Source organism: Cydia amplana, chromosome 18 (assembly GCF_948474715.1).
Source record: "Cydia amplana chromosome 18, ilCydAmpl1.1, whole genome shotgun sequence".
In the NCBI taxonomy this organism is placed as follows: Eukaryota; Metazoa; Arthropoda; class Insecta; order Lepidoptera; family Tortricidae; genus Cydia; species Cydia amplana.
Genome location: NC_086086.1, coordinates 858,298 through 882,532, shown reverse-complemented (window position 1 = coordinate 882,532; position 24,235 = coordinate 858,298). Strand labels below are relative to the sequence as shown.

General features: G+C 38.1%; 1 protein-coding gene across 1 annotated transcript in view; it reads right to left on the bottom strand.

The window, feature by feature from the left end:
• Nucleotides 1–24,235, bottom strand: part of LOC134656254 (acetylcholine receptor subunit alpha-like 1) — a 312,563-nt gene that overhangs the window by 8,322 nt on the left and 280,006 nt on the right. The window contains exons 3-5 of the mRNA XM_063511769.1: nt 21,481–21,525; nt 8,923–9,032; nt 940–1,120 (exon numbers count right to left, since the gene is read on the bottom strand). Of these exons, the coding sequence (XP_063367839.1) occupies nt 940–1,120; nt 8,923–9,032; nt 21,481–21,525 (336 nt within the window). The remainder of the gene's footprint in view (nt 1–939; nt 1,121–8,922; nt 9,033–21,480; nt 21,526–24,235) is intronic.

Here is a 24,235-nt window from a genome sequence, read left to right as displayed (position 1 = left end):
TAACACACGAAGGCGCGAATGTGAGCCTGAGCCTTATTTATGTGCAAGTCAGAACCTCAGATTTATTGGCTTCCCCACCCGATAGACGGCCGTCTTCGGCCTATCGCTGTAAACTCCATTGGAAACTTTTTATTACTTCCTCTCTCATCGAGAAGCATATCTCATTGTCCGTATTATTTATTGCCCGATAAATATTACACTTGACAGAGTATTGGCGGTACTTTATGAGGCTCAATCTTGTTTTGCTACGAGTTTATTATGAACTTGTTTATAGAGCTTTTGCGGTTTTATAAAACTTTTAAATGACTCTGTCAAGTTTTGTGGGATAGCCCACGCGATATTTTTTATTGGTTTGTAACTTTCATTCATATACTGGTTCAAACTTTTGCGTGTGACACTTTTAGACGAGTTTAATGTTTGTCATGATTTCGATTTTTTAAATACCGTATGCTTACTTCATCTTCAGTGCTAACAATGTCTGAATAAGAATCATAACTAGTGATTATTTAGCAAAGTGATTCTTTCGTATTAAAATTTTGGGGGACGGCCGATTATGTGTGCCCGTATTGTAGAAATATGTAAATAAAATTAATCTAATCTAAACCACCAAATTTGAAAAAGCAGGTCTGCTTGTCAAAAGGAAAGTATTTTACGTCAATCAAGCAGAAGGCATTGTAAAACACAAGCGGATTCCACACGACTTTACTTTTTTATGATTGAGGAGGAAAAAAGGCAGACAAATCGCCCGATGGTAGTAATTACCATCGCCTATTGACACTTGCAATACCAGAGGGGTTGCAAATTCGTTGCCGGCCTTTAAGATGGGATTAGCCCAGGACCGGGATAAGTGGCATACACGAAGAGTGGCCTATGCTCAGCAGTGGACAACAGGAGGCTAAAATGATGATGACGATGATAAAGATGGGAGTTCCCTCTTACCGTATAACCATCGTAGCTCCAACTGCCGAACTTCATGAAGCAAGTCTGCTCGTCAAAGGGGAAGTACTCGACGTCGATCTCGCAGAAGGACTTGTAGATGGCCGGCGGCTTCCATATCACTTTGCCGTCGTAGTGTAGGATGGCTTTCGTCATTATCGTCACTTCGTAATTACCGTCCGCGCTGTGGGCAAAAATTAAACGATTAAAAGTTGATTCGGTAAGTATCATTTTGAAGTCACAATGTAAATTTTAATTAGCCTCACACGTCCCAAATACACGTAGCATGGGCATAAGTTGAAAAGTTAAAATCATGTTATCCAGGGTAATACAATGAAAATCAACTGACGCAGTGATCATAAAAATAGGCGGAATAGTTAATGTACCGTCCGATTTAGAATACAGAAGTATTACTAGAGCAGAATGACAGCGCAAAATTACCTAATGCCAACTGCATTGCACTGTTGTAGTAATGCTGGTGTAGTCTGAATCCGAACAGTACTTACCTTTAAATGCTACAGTAGAACAAGTGAATATATTCACACAATATTCTTTTTTACCTTAAGATAAGATAAGATAAAAAAGATAAAAGATAGTTTATTCAAGTAGGCATAATTACAATGCGCTTATGAACGTCAAATAAAGCTAGGTAGACTGGCTCCAACCCTACACCTCTGCCCCGAGAAGATTTAAATCCCCCCTCAATTGGAGGAAGGTATCCCAATATGGGACCGGCAACAAACTCGGCGGGACACATCTTTTCAAAAAACAAAATACATCTTATAATTAACATGCATTACGAGAAAATAAGGAAAAAAAATACAATTTAAATTACTATAGAATTCATGCAAACACATAAGGTGTAATAGAAACTTGATTTAAAAAAATATACATAGGTACATGGAATCATACAAATACGTAGCTTTTTCAGAAAACATATCAAATTCTTACAAAAGGAAAAGAAAATAAAGTTATTAAAATAAATGGGAAAACATATATAAATCTGATTAAGTAACAAAACAACACTTCAGAATTCCTGAGAAATGCGAGTAGACAATTTACTCAGACTTGAGTTGCAATGCAATTAATGCCTCCTGCAATTTAAAAAGGCTTAAATCTGGAACTCGTAATTGCGATTTTGCTCAAGAACGTCAAGAGTTTTAATTAATTCCGTTATTCAACCGGGGTCGGATCTGCGGACTGAACTTGCAACGATTCCGTGTCTATGGCGATGTCTTCCGTCTAAAGTTGCACTCGAGGACCTTAGATTCATGCTGGACGTACAGGTAGCAAAACCATTAGCTTTGCACACCTGCATATTAAACTAGAGACAAAGTTTACTTCCACCTACTAAGCCAATTGAACGTTTAGTCGAAATTTAAAGTGATAACGCGTTTTCACCAAGGCGGTTTGGAAAATAAAAAAAACGCGTTTTTACTAAAAACTGGTTTTCACTATGACATACTCGTATACAACCATGCGGAGTGAAACTAAACGTGTGTAAAAGCTTGCTGTTTTAGTCACGCTGTTTAAATCATAGTAATGGAACCCAACGCTGTTGTTATTATTATTAGAACAGTCAGGACAATAGGTACTTCAATATTATAAATGATTAGTGGTCGAACACGATGTCCAGCGTCGATGAATAAAAGTAAGGCTAAGCCGTGTTCCAATTTACCAATTTGTTATAGTTTTGAGTTGGTTTCGATACGACCTATACAATCTTATTGGTGATATTGTATGCACCAATCAGCGTGAGCGCTTTACAAGGTTGTATCAAAATTAGATCACCGTAACAAATGGTTAAATCAGAATCGAGCTGAAGTACCTATTAGTTCAATATAAACGGTTAGTGGTCGAACACACTGTCCAGCGACGATGAATCAGGTTAAGCCGTGTTCCCGTCCCGGCTTGATCTACTGACTTTAGCCCTGAATCGCAGATCAGTTGCCAGGTGGAGCATTACAACCTCGTTCCGCCCAATGTACATTACGGTGTACACTCTGTTTCAATGGGATTTCATTAAAAGAAAATCTTGTCTCGTATTTTTTTACAATTGAAATTTAACCCAATTAACAATATAACTAGATTTAAACTTCCTTAGCTATACTTTTGTATGGTGGGTGGCTGCTGTTTCGTTTTTATTCACCAAAGAACCTTAGTCATAACGTATCATAATCAGGTCAATTATTTAAAACTGGACTTTTATATTAAGCAATAAAGCTCAATGTTCTAATCGTGTACGGGCTGAAATACGAGGATCTCACAGTTACATTCTAACTTTATATCACTCAAATATAATTCAATAAAGCTACATCTTGATGAAATCGCTAATAAAAGTGAACTCTAGTACTGGTGAATAAAACTCAAAATATCATGACAAATATATTTAGATGCGAGGTCTGCAAGGTAATTTTACAATTTCTATTCGAATTTTAAACAATTAACGCTACAAATATGAATTTCGAATTTTAAACAAGCTCACTGACCAGCAATTTCGGAACTAAAGTTTTTCAATAGAAAGGAGGATGGGCCAATTATACATAGTGCCGCAGACATTTTGGACTAGTCATTGAGTTTTCACTTCTGTCGGCACTCCCGGAGTGCAACCAGTTTTTTTTTTTTAATATTCAGCATAATAGCAACATTTTTAATGCTGGCACAAAGGGCCTAACATTACGAAATCTAAAATCATAAACGCGGTAGGTACCCGTACCGTCGTACCGAACCACATTATGAACACAAAAATAGCCACACGGATTTCCCCCTAAAATCACTCGTACCCCTACTTACGTACCCCACGTAAAAAAATTAAATTTGCATATAACTGGAGAATACATTATTTATTTGCAAGTCAAAATACAGGAATTCGTTCGGAATCCCATTTCGGCGCTTGATCCAATATCGTGTGTCTCAAGAACTCGTATCCATGTGACATTCACATTCAAATTATTTTATTGGTGAGATGTATATGGCGAAAATGTTCGTTGAAAAAATCGGCATAGAATACCTATAGGTACTAATTTTACCATCGGTTAAATTAAAATTAAATTAAATAAGCCTTTAATCCATATAAGAGACACTTGTAAATAAGATTTAGATATTTGGTTTGTGAGATATACATTGATTAAATTATAGAATGTCTCTTAGTGTGGTGTGCCTGTCGGCATAGGCCTCTCCAACTCTTTCCAGTGCTGTCTATCCAGGGCTACTCTGGTCCAGTTGGGTCCTAGAGTCAGTTGGATGTCATCTTCCCATCTGGTTATTTGTTTGCCTTTTTTACGCTTACAGCCTAGTGGGTACCAGTGCCATCGGTTACCAACTATCAAAAAATCAGGGCGGCAACATCCTGTTCATTCGTAGTGGTTGTGTACCGGTATCACGATCGATTTAAAGATTCCCCGCTTGGCCAATACTGAACGTATTTTGCGACCTTCGCGGAACATTTAAAAGGCCCTTAAGATGATTAAAATTAAATGCTATTAAGCAATTTAATTATCGAAATCTTATTAATTTAATTAGGTCCGTTTTAGGTCATAGTGATGACTAATATCTTATAAGAGTTAACAAGACTTTTTCTATTTTTAAAGGACTCTCAACTAAAAATGCTCACAAGTTGTTTTAGCGCAAAGTCTGGTGAAATAAATATCACCCGCGTATTTCCGGATAGATAGGACCTTCAGGAAAGGAGCGTACTCCCATCTGAAAGGCCAGCACTTGCAATCCCAATGGTGTTGTAAATGTCGACTGCTCGTCTGCCTCCTATATCATAAAAGAGTGAGTAGCCAATCAAAAACGTCATACTCTTATGTCACGAATTCTTGCCAACACTACTGATAACAAGTTTCGGGGTATTCGAGGTTGAATAAGCCAAATTTTGCCCAATATCAGTAATATTTTTAACGGTTAATTTACGGGACCTTAAAAACTCAAATTTAGTCTTACAGGGTTGCCCAAAAATTCGTTGACTAAAAACTTACACGTTTTTTACCAAAATGTCACTAAAAATAAAAATAACAATCTTACGAGAATGTTTATTTGTAACTAATTACAAAGGCTTTGATGCACAAACGCAAAGCTTTGTTAAAATTATCAACTAAATGCAAGCGAAAAAAACGGATTTTTGTGCCACTCTATAAATGTAATAACCTAATAACGAGTCAAAAGAATCGAGTTCAAGCTAATGCACACTCCACTTGACTCCTAAAAGCCGCTGAAGCCACCACATTATTAAACAACGAAAATTGTCTCGAGAAATTTGGGTCACGCTGTCATCCATTAGGTGAAGCATTAAAAATAAACTTAATATTCGAGAAAAAGGCTTTTAAGGGCAGGTGCAGCCTTTGGGCTAGCTTTTAAGCTGAAGGCTGGATGATGAAGAGTTTAGGAATAATTGCTGTCATAAACTAACTTTGCTTTGACAACGAGAAATACAATGTAATTAACAATGTTGTTTATAAGATTGACCAGAGGGACGCGAGTTTTAGAGTGGGTGCTGTTTTCTACCAAAAGGGTTCTTTTAAGGATACCTCTTTCAAACGGAATTCGGATGTCACGCCGCCTAAAACAGACTCCCGCTAGTTTGTGACAGTAAATGCACGGGATCGTAATTTTTACTGTAACATAATTCAATAATAGGCAAATTTTGTAAATCCAAAAAAGGTAAAAAAAATCCAAGTTTTTCACAATGGTTTGATGATTTGATTTTGATTTTTGAATGATGATGACTTTTCAAGGTCGGAAACTTGCATTTCGTCAGGTGACAATCAAAACTCACTAATTACTATCACAAGAGATTATAGAGCCATAATAAACCGTGCTAGTATGAAAATAAGATTAAATATTGTTGCAATTGGTGAGTTTTGGTTGTCGAATGAAATCAGCTTTAATGAAAGGTGAAATGTAGCATTTAAATTGGCTAAAGTAATTTTTTTTAGGGATAATAAATATTTAATTAAAAAAAAGATTGAGCTCCTGTCGCACAACCCGAACTCCACACATTGTAACTACAACAGCAAAACATTACCCAACACGCCAGTAAAATATTAAATATAAAGTAAAAACCAAGAGCTCTCAGCTACGTCACAGGTGCATTAAAATGTTTCATACTATCTCTAAATAAAACGCGCTACTATAGAGGAAGCCATTCTGCATATTTCACGTTCCAGGACACATTTTAAAGGACATTCCACCTTATCTACCCACATTTTAAAGCTATTTTACGACTCTGCGAAAGCGTTAAACTAGTTGGTTAAGATGTTTTGGTGCTAAAATGTTGCGTTCACAGGATGTATTTTGTTTATGAAGCTTTATGTTTATTTTAACACTGCGAAGAAGGCCAAGGATATTGCGTGATGGTGCATGTAGGAGTTACATTTAATATGAAAACCATTTTCAAACAAGACTTTAAGGTATCCCGGTCGATATAAGTCTAGTGAAGATTTTAAGGGTAGGCAGCGTGTATATCTCGTCACAAGTCGCATCGCGTTGTCGCGTGTAACCCTTCAGTTAAAACATCAGGTCAGTGCCGTTATTGTGCCCCAGAAACCTTACCCTTAATAAAACCTTGTTTCCAGCCATGTTTAGCACTGATGCTATTTAGATTACGCTATGCACTTATCACCTCTTCCGCTCGGGCGACTCCGCGCATTCTGACTCAACGCAGACGCCATTCGACATTTAACCTTTTCACACCTTAAATAAAGTCTATTTTCCATTGGACAGGTTAAGGCTAATGCATAGAAATGGGTGACGTAGCGAAAATACGAAGTTTAAACGTAGATAGCTTGGTGTACTATAGTGTTAAAAGCATTTAGTTTTGGTAAGGGAGGTAGTTAGCGGTAGAATTCAGCCAGCCTATTATGGATAGCTTTATCCATCTTTATCCACGTGATAAAATAACTGTCACTGTTTAACACCGTGGGAAAGAAAGTGACGGACACCGTTTTATCACGCTGTCACGTAGACAAGAACGACCATCATATCCGTACTGATGTGAATTATGTGATATAACAAACAGTATTATCATGCCGCGATCAGAAAGGGATTAGAAATAACAGATTTCCATACACTTACGTCAAAATCAATATGGATTGACAGCTATCTCAATCCCTTTCTAATCGCGATTCAGTAATACCCCATTCGTTAGCGTGACGTGACGTTTACGTTAAGTGTCATTTTGTTTGGGATTTTGAGTTACCAAAACGTCTCGCTTGGCGCGCTGTTCAAAATCCCATAGAAAAATAGACATAAGTAACGCAAACGCGAACGCTCGTCGATAGGTAGCACCTGTCGAGTGAAATTTACACTAGGGGTTTTGGGTAACTTAGGGAGACTTGGTTAATAAGAGACAATTTGATGGGAACTTTTTAACATAATAAATATACTTATCTGAAAATTGAAATGTGTGGATATTAGGATTATTCCTTCGTCAACGCAAACACCGCTGCATGAATTTAAATGAAAATGGCGCACGTGGGATAGAAAACGGGAAGGGATATAGTAATCTGCGCTAAAAACCAGCAAGACTGTTGGTGCTAAGACCGCCATGCGTTGATTCTCACATCTCCTGAACCATGTACTGATTGACCTGTATACATGTACTGTGTCCACATTTTAAATTAATATGCTCCTAAATCACCCAAAAGTAGAACAGACCAATGAAAATCTCAAATCATGGACCACCAATTCTTCTATCTAAAGTTTAGTCGAAAGATATCAAAGATAATCGTAAGTTCTAGCGCGTACGTAACGTTAAGCCAATTTAATTCCAAGCGGCAAAAACTATAACTCCCCGTTTCGGCTGCGGCCGATAAGTTTTTGCCAACTCAGGGTTAAACTTTACGAGATAAACTCAACGAGCTGTCAGGATAACGGAAAGTAATGGGTCTCCCAACAAGGAAATAAGACCAGATCCAATAAGGGTTTGCGGGTCTCCGTAACGAAAGTTAACCGTGATTGAAAAAAATGGAGTTTGAAACGACGGGCTAGTTTGTGGAGTGGTCGCCACGTACTCTTCACTATTAATTAGTGTTTATTGGGTTTATCTTAAGCTTAGAGTTTCTTTGGAGATTCAAAAGTAGGTATATGAAAACTATTTTTTTTATAACACAATCTTCGCTCATTATTAAAGAAATATATGGTAGGTACTTGCGCTTACGCGTGCACTAACATAAATTATTAAGCTTGTTGGTTCTAACATGGCTTAGGGCTCATTTAGACGGTGCGAGAACTCGCATGCGAGTTTCATTACATTGCGTCATTTGATCGGTCGGTTGAATTGATGTAACCTCAACGGTCCGCAATGTAGGTAACTAAAATCGTATACGAGTTCGCGCGCCGTCTAAAAAAAATGTGATATTCGGATGTCAACTGCAACTGCATTACTAAGTGACATTACACTGCGGAGGCGATAATGCCACCGCTCTGTACCTGTCAATTTCCTTGATAAAATGGGTGAACCGAATTGAAAGTCATAATCGGCGGCAGTAACGCGGCGGTGAATGTCACTTATTAATGAAATTAAGAGAGCGGCGGAGACAACGACGCCGCAACAGTAATGCAGCTGCAGTTGACATCCGAACGTCACCTTAATATAAGAGCCACCCCACACTAGCATCTTTTGAGTGTCGGCGTCAGTGCTATGAAAAATGGTGTCGCTGCGCAGTTGCGCCAACGTTGCGTCGAGCAGCAGCCATAGAGTTGACTAGACGCCGACGCTCAGAAGACGCTAGTGTGTGGTGGTGACGTTCGGATGTCAACTGCAGCTGCCTTATTGTTGCGGCGTCGCGTCGTTGTTGCCGCCGCTCTCTTAACCCGTGGAGCGCCCCAGAATTACCGTAGTATGGAACTCCTATACTAGTTACCGGCACACATGTCTTGGTAGGGCGCTCCACGGGTTAATTTCCTTCTAATGAGTGACATTCGCCGCCATGTTTTTGCCGCCGATTCTGACGATGTCACCATAGGTGTACTGATAACACTCACTTGTTGTAAAGCACGATGTCTGGCAGCCATATGTGTTCAGAAGGCACGTGGAGAGTTTTGACGTCACCGTAGTCTTCCGGGTTCCACTTCAGTTTGTAATCGTTCCACTCCTGCAGACAAAAACAGTAATACAATATGAAACTTGGACACAAATGAATGCAGAGGTCGGACAAATAATCGCAAAACCATAAAAAAATATTTATAATTCAAAATAGGGACCGTGCGCGTTGGAGGCTCTGCCATCTTTTGACCTGAATCGGAAACATATGTGCACAAAGCATGCGTAAAGCAAGTACTACCATCTACCGTTCTCGTCGGTATGTTTCCTTGTCCATATAGTAGGTTCTGCCATCTTGTGGGCTACATCGGAAGCATAAACGACGCATTTACGCCTCGCGCCAAAAATCTGACAGCTCCTATGCTGCCCCCTATAGTTCCTGCACGAGGCCTAGGTATAGGAAAAGAGTTATTAAACTCGTAATTATGCACAGTATTTAAAAAAATAGATTACACTCAAAATTGTAAAAAAAAGATCCTGTTCCATACCATATTTTTATTTTTGCGATAATTTGTTTGAGCTTGGGTCGTATTTCAAAGTTTGGCCATTCCCTTTGTCGTCCCCTTTCGTTTGATAATGTTCTCTATAATGTTCCAGAAATAATACTCATCACATAAATAACTATATAGTTATACCCAAATTAAAAACTTCCATTCCGTAAGCAAGGTTCATTTAGTCACTATAATCCGAAACGAAAGTGTCAACCTGGCTAGATAACGACTAGGACACGACAGCGGTACTAAATTCAATTGGGCTATTAACGGTGAAAAATCGTGGCTTTTATATTTCTGCTGTATTTTTATGCAAATACTTGAGCAGAATTCAGAAAAAGCAAAGACATTCTTCATTTTTATTTTTAATAACCACTGTAACATTAATACCGAGAATTTAAATTCGGAATTCCTTTTGATCGGTCCAAAGATTAAATTCAGTACCAAATATCTTTTTTTGAAACAAACGGAATAGGACCTTGAGACGTGGTCAGGCATCGGAAATTGCGGGTCTTATTAAAGTTCCGGAGTGTCAATAGAAACAGGGGTCGGGCGAAAAGGGAATCAGTCTACTCGACTTTATTTTCTAAAAGTGTTTTTAAGTTGGCATCAGATTGGCACCTAGCGAGGAGTGTTTTTCGGAATGTTAACTGACGAGGGGTCCCTGTGTTTCCTTAATGTTTAAGTCATAATGTATTGTTTGTCATATAATCATTAGTCATAAAACTGAAACCGTTAACTTTTCAGGATTTTCGTAAGGTTATCCTATAAGTAGATAGGTATCTACTTATCCTATAAGTAGATAGGTTAGGTTTGTTGTATGGCAATCTTGAAAAGTAACGCGTTTCTGTACAAGAAAAAAATCTTTAAAAATATATTGTCAACGTACATTTGGGCCACTCTGTTATACAAGACTTGAATAAAGATATATCTTCCAATTTCACCAATCAAGATTTGAGTCCTTTTCAAGGTTAGTCTATTTTATTTCATCCTCAATCCAATTTAATCAAGTCAAGATTTCTAAGAATATAATTTTACGTCTCGCCATTCTTGCTTCTCCTGAACTAAAGTTCTACTTCCAGAATCAATGCCGTGTTATTAAATTTTAAAAGCAATAATTTAGCTCGCTTCAGGGAATTTCGCCGTGATTTCCCGTAGGAATATTGCTTCGTCCAGTGCTTCGGCACTGGGGGGTAGGAGGGAAATCAAATACCTCCCGCGGACCAAACAGGCAACCCCGTCGGGCCGCTCGGACATATTCTGACACCGGGCCGGCGGGGGACAGCGGCAGCAGGCAGGCTGTCGTGCAGAGGATGGCAGCGGAGGAGCGCAAGTCAACGGTGGCATCCTAAGCCTCAGCTAGCAAGAGGGGTTACTGCCTTGGCGTCAGGCGGCAGCCGGCCGTAAAACCCACGCCATTTCATCATCCTTGTCCTAAATATGAAAAGTGCCACAAAGAGAAAGAGATTAAATGCTAGGGCGTCCCCCGTAAGCGACGGTCAATGTTACACATGCGAAATACGAAGTCTGAGATTATCTACATGGAATATTGGATCAATGAACGGCAGAAGCGCCGAACTAAGTGACGTTTTAAAACGACGATGTATAGACGCATGCTGTGTGCAGGAGACCAAGTGGCGGGGCTCTAAATCAAAACTTATTGGAAATGGATACAAGCTACTTTACCATGGAATCGTATGTAAAAATGGCGTAGGCATCGCACTTTCTGAAGCATTGTGTTCCAGACTAGTCAACGTCCAAAGAGTCAGCGACCGGCTGATGTCAGTTAAAATTGCTTTAGACAAGCAGCCATGTTTCAACATAATATGTGCCTACGCACCTCAAACAAACTGCGCGGATGCTGAGAAGGAAACTTTCTGGGATGATCTGTCGACTCTTCTACTTGATATACCGCAAGAGGAATCTATACATATAGGAGCAGACTTAAATGGCCATGTAGGGAAAAATCAGGATGGCTACGAAAGATGTCACGGTGGTTTCGGGTTTGGCACCAGAAACACTGACGGTGAAAGGATTTTGGATCTTGCAGCTGGATATGATTTAGCTGTAATCAATACATTCTTTAAAAAGAAAGATACCCACCTAATAACATATCACAGTGGAGGACATTCGACACAAATTGATTACGCAATTATAAGGCGGTCACACTTAAAGTATTATAAAGATTCAAAGGTAATCCCGGGAGAACCACTAACCACACAACACCGACTCCTGGTCACGGTATACAGACTACCAACTCCTCTTAAAGATAGTAGAAGATTGACACCAAAACTCAAATGGAGGTCTCTAAATAAACCAGAGGGAGAGCGACTTCTTTTGGAAATAGGTGATAAAATTAATACAACTGACTCAACAGTATCCTCACCAAACGAAATATGGAAGGATTTTCAATCTTTCTGCATTACAGCCGCTGAGACACATTTAGGAAGAACTAAATCCAGGAAGGGACCCTTTAGAGACACTCGGTGGTGGCGAGACGACAGTGTTAAGGCCGCCATAGCAGAGAAGAAAGAACGCTTTAAAGCCTGGCAGATCTCCCGAAATGACTGTGATCGTAACCAATACAAAGAGTCGAAGAAGAGGGCAAAAGTGCAAGTTGCAATAGCTAAAGCGGAATCCGATAGAGATATGTACGAAGAACTAGAGTCAGCTAAAACCGAATTAGATATACATAGAATTGCAAAAATTAGGCATAATAATACTAAAGACTTCAATAACGTTAAATACATTAAAAGTAATAATAATAATTTACTTACTTCTGATAAAGATATCAAAACTAGATGGGCCGAATATTATAAACATTTACTTAATGTCTCACATCCAAGAACCGTGACCATAAATACTCCACGAACTGTTATCGGACCACTTCCTCCTGTCACATTGGAAGAGGTCAAATTAGCCGTAAAACATATGAAAAACAATAAAGCCGTCGGCCCCGACGAAATCCCAGCGGAGATTTGGAAAAGGCTTGGAAGCACTGGACTGTCCTGGTTGTGCATACTCTTTAATAAATTGATGGTAGAAAATCTTCCCATACCAGAGGCCTGGCGTAACAGTTTCTTAGTCCCATTTTATAAAGGGAAAGGAGACATTAGGGATTGCAACAATTTTAGAGCTATTAAACTGATGTCACATACGTTCAAAACGTGGGAACGCATATTAAATAACAGACTAAAAGATATCGTACAGCTGACTCAAAATCAATGTGGCTTTGTTGCTGGAAGGAGCACTTCCGACGCGATTCAGGCCATTCGAATATTGGTGGAAAAAGCTAAGGCCAACAACACTAATTTGCATATGGTCTTTATAGATCTAGAAAAGGCCTTCGATCATGTCCCGCGCGAACTTATCTGGGAAGCATTGAGATTCCATGAAGTACCTGAACAGTATATAGCATTAATTCAAGATATGTATACCAATGTCACCACCCAGATAGTTTGCCCAGCGGGAACTTGTGAAAAGTTTGAAATATGCAACGGAGTGCACCAAGGGTCAATATTAAGTCCTTTATTATTTAACGTCACCATAGATTACCTAACAAGAGCTCACCAAAAACCAGTGCCATGGAACATCTTGTATGCGGATGACGTCGCCCTAATATCAGATAGTGTCAAAGACCTCCAAAATCAACTAGACCTTTGGACTAAATCATTAGAGGAAAATGGTTTGAGAGTAAGCCGTAAGAAAACAGAACACATGTCATGTTTATTTAACGGTACAACAGATCCCAACTCAATCAAGCTCTACATAAATGATGTCCCACTATCTACAGTGAAAGAATTTAAATACTTGGGGTCGATAATCAGCAACGATGGTAAAATTGATAGAGACGTAACCCATAGAACCACAGTAGGCTGGATGAAGTGGAGGCAGTTGACCGGTGTTATGTGTGATAACAGAATGCCTTTAAAAATAAAGGGTAAATTATATAAAACCGCAGTACGACCCGCCATACTTTATGGAACTGAATGCTGGGCATCAACAAAACAACACGTTCAAAAACTGCATACAACAGAGATGCGCATACTTCGCTGGTCAGCTGGAGTCACCCGGAGGGATAGGATCCGCAACGAATACGTGAGAGGCAGTTTTAAAATCGCTCCTATTGAAGAAAAGCTAAAGGAAAAGCGACTACGCTGGTACGGCCACGTACTCAGACGGCCTTCTGATCACATGGTGCGAGTGGCATTGGATCTACCAATGACGAAACGGGGCCGTGGAAGACGCCCTGCTACTTGGCTGACAACGGTCCAAAATGACCTGAAAAACACAAATATTGATGCCGGAACTGCACAAAATCGTCCTGTGTGGAGAAAGAGGACAAGGAGAGCCGACCCCAGATAATGGGAAAAGGCTTAGGTAGAAGAAGAAGAATATTGCTTCGTCCAGCCGAAGTGCGGATTTTGCAGTCGACTCGACAGAGATGGATGCAGCGACTAACTCCATGTTAATGTAATCATCTCGTGTGTAGTGTACGACGTAAACAAACACACACACTGCTTAATAAACAACAGAATTCTGAGCAAATAATAACATTACATATTTGAAAAGCGTCCTTCTGACCTAGGTATTACGAGTAAAAAACTCCCACCCTCAAGTACCAATATGTAATCTATAAAAAACTAATAGACGCTTTTGACCAACACTAAAAAAAATTATTTATTTCCTAGTTATGAAACAAAGTTATTACACATAGCCATGTCAAATTAAGTCGAATATGAGCAATCTGCGGAAATAATTCGTGTAGTTTTTCGTGCCAAATTTTAACTCTCCAGCACTAACGATCAGCAAATCCGCGGACGGACAGACGGACGAACAGTTGTCGGAAGTCATTATAATGCTATTCGTACATGAAAAAAGGTACCTTACCCCCTATCCTCGAGGACTTATAGTATGTTTATCTGGACACCACAAGGTATACCTACACCAATTTACAAAACTACACGAATTATTTCCGCAGATTTATCAAATTTTCTTAGATTAATACAACGGTTACAAACCACTATGATTAAATACAAGCACGAAAGTGTACGAAACCAAATTGAATCACCTCTTTCCCAAGCGAAAGTTGCCAGCAACTAGGAACCCACTCTCACGCTCTCAATTATTATTTTGGCAAGCTTCGCCCACGTTAGATGGAATTACTGTTGCTAAAACTCAATTTAAATTTGTCTACGCAGTCTTAATTCAGCCGTCTTTGTAACGTATGGTCTTGATGAAGGAAGGAATTTCATTTAATTTCGTTATGGCTGAGCCTTTTCCTTGTGTTGGCTTTGCGTTTAACGTGATGTTGTTTAAATACTTGGTTTAAGTATTCGGAGTTTCCTTAACCTTCTAACCGCCGCAGTCTGATATATAAGACATACAATATCTAGCTCATTTCGCCGCAATCTGACTTATTTGATACATTTGACAATCATTCATAGAAAATGCCAATGTAAACTTTAATTATTTATGGAAAAGGTCACGTGATCGTTCAAAGTTTCAAAGAATTTATATAAAATTGATTAAACGATGTCAAGGCCATATAAGATAAAATGTTGAATTTAATAATAGCTATCAAATTATTACTCATCATCTTCCTCGCGTTGTCCCGGCATTTTGTCACGGCTCATGGGAGCCTGATGGGGTCCGCTTGGCAACTAATCCCAGTAATTGGCGTGGGCACTAGTTTTTACGAAAGCGACTGCCATTGCCATCTGACCTTCCAACCCAGAGGGTAAACTAGGCCCGTATTGGGATTAGTCCGGTTTCCTCACGATGTTTTCCTTCACCGAAAAGCGACTGGTAAATATCAAATGATATTCCGTACATAGGTCACGTTCCGAAAAACTCATTGGTACGAGCCGGGGTTCAAACCCGCGACCTCCGGATTGCAAGTCGCACGCTCTTACCGCTAGGCCACGGCCACCAGCGCTTTAGCTATCAAATTATTACTGTCAATTAAAAAATATACCTAATTAGGTTGTTTTACCTACATATTATAGAAAAGATAAACAATTGTCATCTGTCATCCCGATTTTTTTTTACAAGGAGACCAAATACACAACACACAACTCAAATTCACTGGGAAGTTCACTGTTCGTAGGCGCTTTTCGCTACATACGGTTATTCCCGTGTTATCGGCTACGCTCGTAGCGTGTAGCTCACGCTGGCACTGAATGTGTTAAATAACGACACGTGCAAAGCGCCCAAGCGCGTCACCCCACCCGCCAACGATCGAAAATGGTCGCTCATCAAACGAAAACCTGCGTAATTTTTCAACAAAAAAACCAAAGGCAATATTAAAATTCTCTGTCCCCGGCGTCTGGCGTCTGGCAATCGTCAAGGATTCAACTGACCGCCTGCGCGAGATAATTTCCTGGCCGCCCGCTCTTTAACGTCATTTATGTATGAGGGAAATAGAAAGTTTCAATGTTAGGGTCGGCTTTATGTATTTTAGGGTTCCGTATCCAAAGGGTAAAAACGGGACCGTATTACTAAGACTCCGCTGTCCGTCTGTCCGTCCGTCTGTCTGACACCAGGCTGTAGTAACTCATGAACCGTGATAGTTAGACAGTTTAAATTTTCACAGAGGATGTATTTCTGTCGCCGCTATAACATAGGATAACATACATAACATAGGACATAATTCATAGGATTAAGGGAATGTACACTAACACTATGGACATGGTCTGAAAATAAAATAATAACGTATTGTAAGTATAACAAAAAAGCGGCCAAGTGCGAGTCGGACTCGCCCATGAAGGGTTCCGTATTTAGGCGATTTAAGACGTATAAAAAAAAAAACTACTTACTAGATCTCGTTCAAACCAATTTTCGGTGGAAGTTTACATGGTAATGTACATCATATATTTTGTTTAGTTTTATCATTCTCTTATTTTAGAAATTACAGGGGGGGGGACACACATTTTACCACTTTGGAAGTGTCTCTCGCGCAAACTATTCAGTTTAGAAAAAAATGATATTAGAAACCTCAATATCATTTTTGAAGACCTATCCTAGATACCCCACACGTATGGGTTTGATGAAAAAAAAATTTTTGAGTTTCAGTTCGAAGTATGGGGAACCCCAAAAATTTATTGTTTTTTTTCTATTTTTGTGTGAAAATCTTAATGCGGTTCACAGAATACATCTACTTACCAAGTTTCAACAGTATAGTTCTTATAGTTTCGGAGAAAAGTGGCTGTGACATACGGACGGACAGACAGACGGACAGACGGACAGACGGACAGACGGACAGACAGACAGACATGACGAATCTATAAGGGTTCCGTTTTTTGCCATTTGGCTACGGAACCCTAAAAATACTAAAAACAAAATAAAATAAATATTTAAGCGGGGCCATACAACAAACGTGATTTTTTTGCCGTTTTTAGGGTTCCGTAGCCAAATGGCAAAAAACGGAACCCTTATAGATTCGTCATGTAACTGTATCTTTTGGTGGAATGAGATTTTTTATGCGCAGTAAGGTTGGGGAGAGTTTCTTATTTATTAACTGACTGACTAGAAAATGGAGGGTAATGTTTTTAAAAGTGAAGCCTTAAGCCCTATCTATTTAATGGATTTCAATTTGGTTAGGTGGGGTGAGTTGATGTGGAATTTTTGGGTAGCTTATTATTACATTATTAGTTATATATTTACAGGTATTTAGGTACCTGGTTTATGTTAACGTATCGTTACTAAAAGTTATATGAATATTTAAAAAATCTATGATGAACAAAAGTATTAAAATATAAGAAAAAAATACCACTTAGTATTATTTGTAGTACTGCTTGGGTTGAAAGCTTGACGTCACTCACGGCCCGATTCGAACTTTAAGATATCCATAACGTATCTAGCCGTAATATTTGACGTATCTTAAAGTTTGAATCGGGCCGTTAGTTAATACACAGAATGAGTAAAAGAAAATCGTAACAATTAAATACGTACTATTTAGTAGGTATTAAAACAACCATTGTTCACAGGAACAATCTAAACTATGGTTAACTCCCAATGTAAATGTAAAGAAAAATATAATCACCAAAGCGAAGAACAGACAGAAATACGGGGGATTGTTTGAGAAATATTTAAAAGTTCCTCGGCAAGAATCCATGGAAGAATGCGGCCAGGAAACAAAGGCTTTCCGACGCGGACGAGGATTATACAATTTTTGAACAAACCCAACTCGGGGCGGCGGTGGCGGTGTTGCCTGAATTTTATTTTTCCATGTGGGAATATCAGACATAATACCCTTGAAACACCTTTAACACGGCGATTATCTGGGAAAAAGTATCAAAAACGGCCTCTTGTCCTACTCTCCGGGAAGTTCCGGGTTCAAATCCTGGTAAGGGCATTTATTTTTGTGCTTATCACAGATATTGGTTTCTGTGTAACCTAATTGATACAAATACAAATACAAATAATTTATTGAGAAAAGTATAGTACAGTGGTTGCTCTTAAAGACTAATAATTTATAAAGACAAGTGATTTACAAATGCCTGAACTAGGATTCCCTGTGTTTCAGGCAGCAAAGGACAATATTAATTATTTATTACTTATTCACTTAATTATAAACTATAGGTATGGTACACAATATAAGTCTTATTACCTAAACAAAAAGTGGATTCTTAAGTACCATATGTTTTCTATGTGTTTTAGTAAGTAGCTTTATCAGAATGTAACTATCTATTACTTAATTATTGTATTAGTAATTTAGTACCCACAACCCTTATTGAGCTTCTACGAACTTTCGGGCTAGGTCGATTTGTATATAATTCTGTTTCATAATTATTCATTTGTACTATTTCTCTATTTTAGTGTTTATTATGAAATAATTTAGCCATAACTTTCTTATGATTTCTGTTTTTTTTCGCATCCCCACTTGAGTTTATCAATGAAATGGTGCAAACAACATGCACTGAGAATTATTTCAAATAAATTTAGATAGAATTTTTTACGTTCAAATGGCCCCGTGCTGGATTATTTTTAGCTAACAGGAAATATTGATTTCAATCAACGCACTCGAGCGTGCAAACTAAACAAACGACCTGTGAAATCCACCGAAATCAATAAAGCCATTAAAAATGGATCGAGTTATTGTGTAGTCGGAATAAAATGACCCATACCGAGCTGAGTGAATAACCTCCCTGCTTTAGCGGAATTGACTGAAACATAACATCATCTTCCTATAGATCTACCTACTAATTAATTTCGCTTTGACACTTGTAGAGCCTTTACACCTCCATATCTTATTAGTACATAATTATTAATATTTTCTCTAACTTTGAGGACCTATTACTTCTCTAAATTTAATGTACATTATTATTAACCATCTCTCTAATTTACTATCTCTCTAATTTAATAATTATTATTTTTAGTAGGTAATTACTTATTTCAGATTTACGTACGATTAACATATTTGCTGTTGTGTTTATAAATGTAGCTCTGTATTTTATGTCATTGCAAATATGTATAATGTATAAATGCTCCCAAAAAACTCATAGACGGTACGAGTTCGGGTTTGAAAAAACCAACGGGGTTATTATTAATAAACGTTTGTCAAATCTAACAAATCTTCATTCTTTCCACGCGGTCCGAGGTTACTGGTACAAAAGTTATTTGTTTTCTCATAGTATTTTTCCTTAATGCCTCAAATACCATTAATTGACCTAAGTGGTCTGATATTAACTCAATATAAGATCCATAAGTACAATAACTCTTCCTCGTTCCTCTCGTAGGTTATAAATCATCCACATGTCACCTCGTACATGTTTCGAAACTACCCTACACTTTATTCATATTAATAGAAGAGCCAAAAGGTAGGATATTGTTTTCGGATTGGATTATCATTTTGACATGTTTTGGCATGAGGGAGAAAATTCATTTAATATTTAATATGGAATTGAAATATTGTGACAAGACGGTAACTGAGATTGAATCGCGAATCCTTTAAATTTATGTATGTATCACGCTCCGCGATTGTTGAGCCATTTACAGTTCAAGGTAGATCGGTTGTTCAATAATTCCGCTATGGAATGTCCCATTTAGCTAGAACCCTATATGGCATAGCAATCACGGAACGTGACAGTACAACCCTAAAAACTTGACTAAACAAATAATAAGTATGCACTTTTATATTCCTTTAGGTATCTACTATACTACTTTATATTTTGTAAAAATGCGTAACCGGGAAAGCGTGGCTGGGTAGCCTAATAGTGGTCAGGGCGTTAACCGCTGTAAGCTGAAGACACCGGTTCGATTCCGGTCTCAGCTTTCGGTGGGCTTGGGCACTTTTTCTTCATCTATTTCAATTTATAATTTGTAAATTAGTAATGTGACTATTTCAAAAATACAAATCAAAATATATAAAAAAAAAAATGTTCCGTAACTGTAAAACAGCGCAACTAAATTTTCCTTACATGTCCATAAATACACCTTGAAATTTTTTCTTCCCGAGTTCCTTCACGGCTCGCATACTAATCTGAGTTAATCTCGACTTAAGTTGGTTCCTAATTTACTAAATTTAAAGCCTCATTTATCTTCAAGGAGCTTCCGCCGTAATTATGCATTATCTACATGGCGACTAATCCTTCAAGAATATTAATCTACTCAGTTCTTGTTATTCATAAGCACGCTTTGTTTACAACCCCTTAACAACATATTGATTAGTCCCGAAAACTTTATCTCTTTCACTCTCGCCTAATTCATCCAGCGATCCCTTTCTGAGATCAAGTTTTTTACCGTCCACATATCTACTCGTAAAAGTTCTCGTAATAATAAAATTATGATCGACCAAGCGGAGTTTACGATTTATTTATTGGGCCGACGATAGTCGAATGCTCTCGACTTTTGCTTGTAACAAAATAAACAGAACGTCGTCAGTTGTTTGTTTAGTTCGATTAATGCGGATACTTTGTGTGATTCTATTCTTCGTGATGAATGTTGGTATTTCTTTGCGAAAATCGGAATCGAAGATGTTTTTCTTTTATTGACCGCGCTTTTCAATAATTGTTGACATCTCGGTTGCCCTTGCACTGTGGTTGCGAAAACATAACAAATACAGTGTTCCCTTTCAAAAAAGATTAGTATCATGGTTTTCAACACGTGTAAAATTCAACTTTCTTATTTTATATATTCTTTCAAAAAATTTCCTTCAAATGAATGTAAAGTTGAATATCCAATTTTAAAATGTTCAGTGGCACCTTGCAAATCACAACCAATTGTTCTAATCCGCTTTTTGCTAAACGTAGTTATTTGGCTAGTCGCTGTCAAAATCAATTCACCAACTTCACATTTCGCCTTCACGACTTCTATTCAGTGTGAAGGCATTCACACAGAATGCGTCCTTTGAGACATTTTGACAGACATTGTAGTCCCATTGATGGTATCGGAGCCCTAAAAGTGAACAAAACAGCTGACACCTATTAGTCAGGGAGTTGACGTCTGCAGAAAGGGCCTTCCGGTTCTCGCTGGCCCTTCCTCCCATTTGTCAAAGGTTTAAACGGGTTTATGAGGTCCTGTTTTCTTGACGTCTTTTGTGGGCGTTTGAATGAGTGTGGTATACATTTGGGGTTTGATACTAGAGGTCCCTGGGAAGATGGATGTCTTGGGTTTGTCAGTCAATGGAAACGGTGGGTTGGCAGTAATTTAAACTTGCGAGGATTACCTAAATTGGGATTAGCCGAGTATTTAGTGGTCATCTAAGGTCCGATTTGACAGGATCGAGTTGATCTGGGATTTAACGTCTTAGGTACTAATTGTATTTAACCTCTTCTCTGGATATAGGATCTTGACCAAATGAATATTAGTCATATTTGTGCATTTTTACAAAAACGATTTTTTTTTGTCTTTACTTAGAGCAAAACAAGCACAACTGAGATTTTAATCTACGATTTTTGACCACCATATCTTTTTCCTCCTAATGCTAATTTAATGACTTAGTTTTTCATACTTTATGAAACGAATAATAAAATACAGTAAAATAAGTTACTAAAATTTTTAACTCACCTGTTCTACCCAAACGTTCGTTGTCATGATTTGATTCTTAAGGTTCTGAAAAGAAGAAAAAACACAATTAGTAAAAGAATAATCTTTCGTAGCTATTATAAATTAGCAACCTAATAACATTTATAACCCCAAAAAGAGAGATGAATATAAGTACTAGTTTTTTTTTTCTACTTTTACTGATAAAGTTGGTCTGTTGGACATAATATTATATACATGTATGGCTATGTACAGCTTTTGTGAAACAGGCTAGTTGCCTCTAAAAATAAACTATCTGAAGGTCGATTCTAATTAAACAATTTATTATGGTTTTGAACTGGTTTTGATACCACCTTGACGATCATTTCACATACGACTTTCACTTTATTTCGCATGCAATAATCAGCGTGAGTGATCTTCAGAGTTCTATCAAACTAAGAACAAAACCGTAACGACTTGTTAAAAGTAATTTCGGCTTCTGAAACATAAGTAGGTACACAGCGGTACTGAAAATGATGATGATTATGATGAGCGGTGTTTACTTTATGAAAATATTGCAAATTCCCAAACAGCAATATAAATAATCCTCAACTTTGGGAAAGGGTTGAGGGCCCAATGACCCGTCAAGTGAAAACACTCCAACTTTCCACTTCTCTAAACTTTTACACTTCGTCGCATTATTTTTATAAAAGGACGTCCTTTAATAACTTTTGGACCTTAGATTGGGCCGAGGACCCTTTAGGTCAATAATAGTCAGGACTACGCATCAAAAGTAGTATCCACCATGCTCTAAATAGCCTTATTAAAAGGGATATGTCCCTATCTATGTGCAAATCGACTAAACTGTGGAATATACTTTTAGGCTAAGCCACGAGTATTCGCTACGTGAACAACTGTCACGCAACCTATAGCATCCGCAAATATGGGGGAAAACGTCAATTCACTACATCTCAAAAACAAACAACTCAAAAACTTCTAAACGGATGTTCAATCAATTTTCACCCATCAATAGAATGATTATTTAGGAAGGTTTCGGTGTAGAACTTGTTAAGGTTTTGTGTAAACTGGTTGAAATATGACGATGTTTGCTAATATGATGTCGGAAAAAGCTTTAAGGTCAACCGAGGTAAATGCGTCACTTGAGGTAAATGCGTCTTTTAAAGATTTCTTCTAAACGGCACATTTTAGAACTATTGCAACCCTCTCTGTTTGAAGTGTGGTCACTGAACTTTTAATGCAGACGGCTATTATAATAGTTGCGTTTCTAAGACATCTTCAAATGACGCATTTACCACAAGAAACGCATTTACCTCAGTTGACCTTACTCGAAAATGCCGACTAATCTGATGTGGTGTGTATAGTATGTGTGTGTCTTATCTCGGTACAACCTATACGGGATTGTAAAATGTAATCCATGAGTGTAAAAGTATCTATGTATTTATAAGTGTGTGAGAAAATCTGGTTGGAATCTAAGACGCAATACATTTTATCAACCTGTTCTGCTTAGATCTCGGTAGGTATACGTGACAGGCGAGTGCCACAGACGGATCCAATTCTGTCGATATCCAGCGAACAATGCGACCTGTGTATTCCAATAGGCTACGCGAGCGAGACAGGTTTTCTGGCAGACTAGTGTTACAAGATGTTTAGCTATTGTTTATGCTAAATGAGCCCAGCCCTAGTAGCACGGTAGCATTTTTATCGTTTATCACCATGCCTGTCACGTTCTAACAAGTATGTAAGTGCGAAAGTGACGGGCATAGTGATAGTCGATAAAAATGGAACCGTGCTGAGCCCGCAGGTCTTCTTCACTTTCATGGAAACCAATTCTATGCGACTATTTTGTTTCTTTGTTCATCATGTTATCTTTCCATACCTACAATAAAACTTAGCGAATGCTTTAACGGCGACAGACGGTTTAGTGCAACCGATTCAGTAGTGGCAGTAGATTCAGAAAACGTAGTTTTTAAAACGTATTAGCGCTTTTTTGGCTTACAGTACGGCTGCCATAAATTCTATTAGCATTCTTGAGGCCTTTCTCGAGGGACTGTATCGATTCGAAACCTGAGTTTATGACTTTCGGTCTACTGAAATAAATCACGAATAAATATCTAGAATGCACTTTAAAAAAATTAAGAACAGTTCTCCTATTTTGTCGACTATAGGTGTTTGGTAAGCAACTGGAATCACTGCAATCCAAAGGTATTTTAAATATAAGGCGCTTTCAAAGAATCCCTGTTTCCCGAGAACCGGTGCAGAGCGTTCCTCGACAGAGAATGCAATTCGATCTGACCGGTGTCTAGGTAATTATAGGTCACGGAATCCGCAACGGCCAAGTTGTTCTTACACGTTTAGTTCCTTTAAAGTTATTTCATTTGTTTACGCTCAGTGGCTGCGGAGTGATTCCCATTTATTTCATAGAACGGTGACGTCATGGTTCAAAATAGCAATTTTTCCCTCGTTTTGTTAACTACATTCTAGTTTTTACGCACTAGAATAAAATAAAACTCTTTTTTCTCACTTTGTTCCATTACAAATAAAAATTGTAATTTCATCAACTAGGAAAGTTGTCCCATAATAGAGCTACGTAAGTACATTTTTTTAGCATATCATTTACAAAGGATTTTATGATATCACAAGTCAAGTTGCTAACGATGTGCTCATGGGATGACTTACATGTATTAATAATCGCACTTTATGCGGCAAAATGTTTCAATAAGATAAAGTTAACAATAATACGTGTTAATATACGTATTATACATAGGGGTTTACAGTGAAA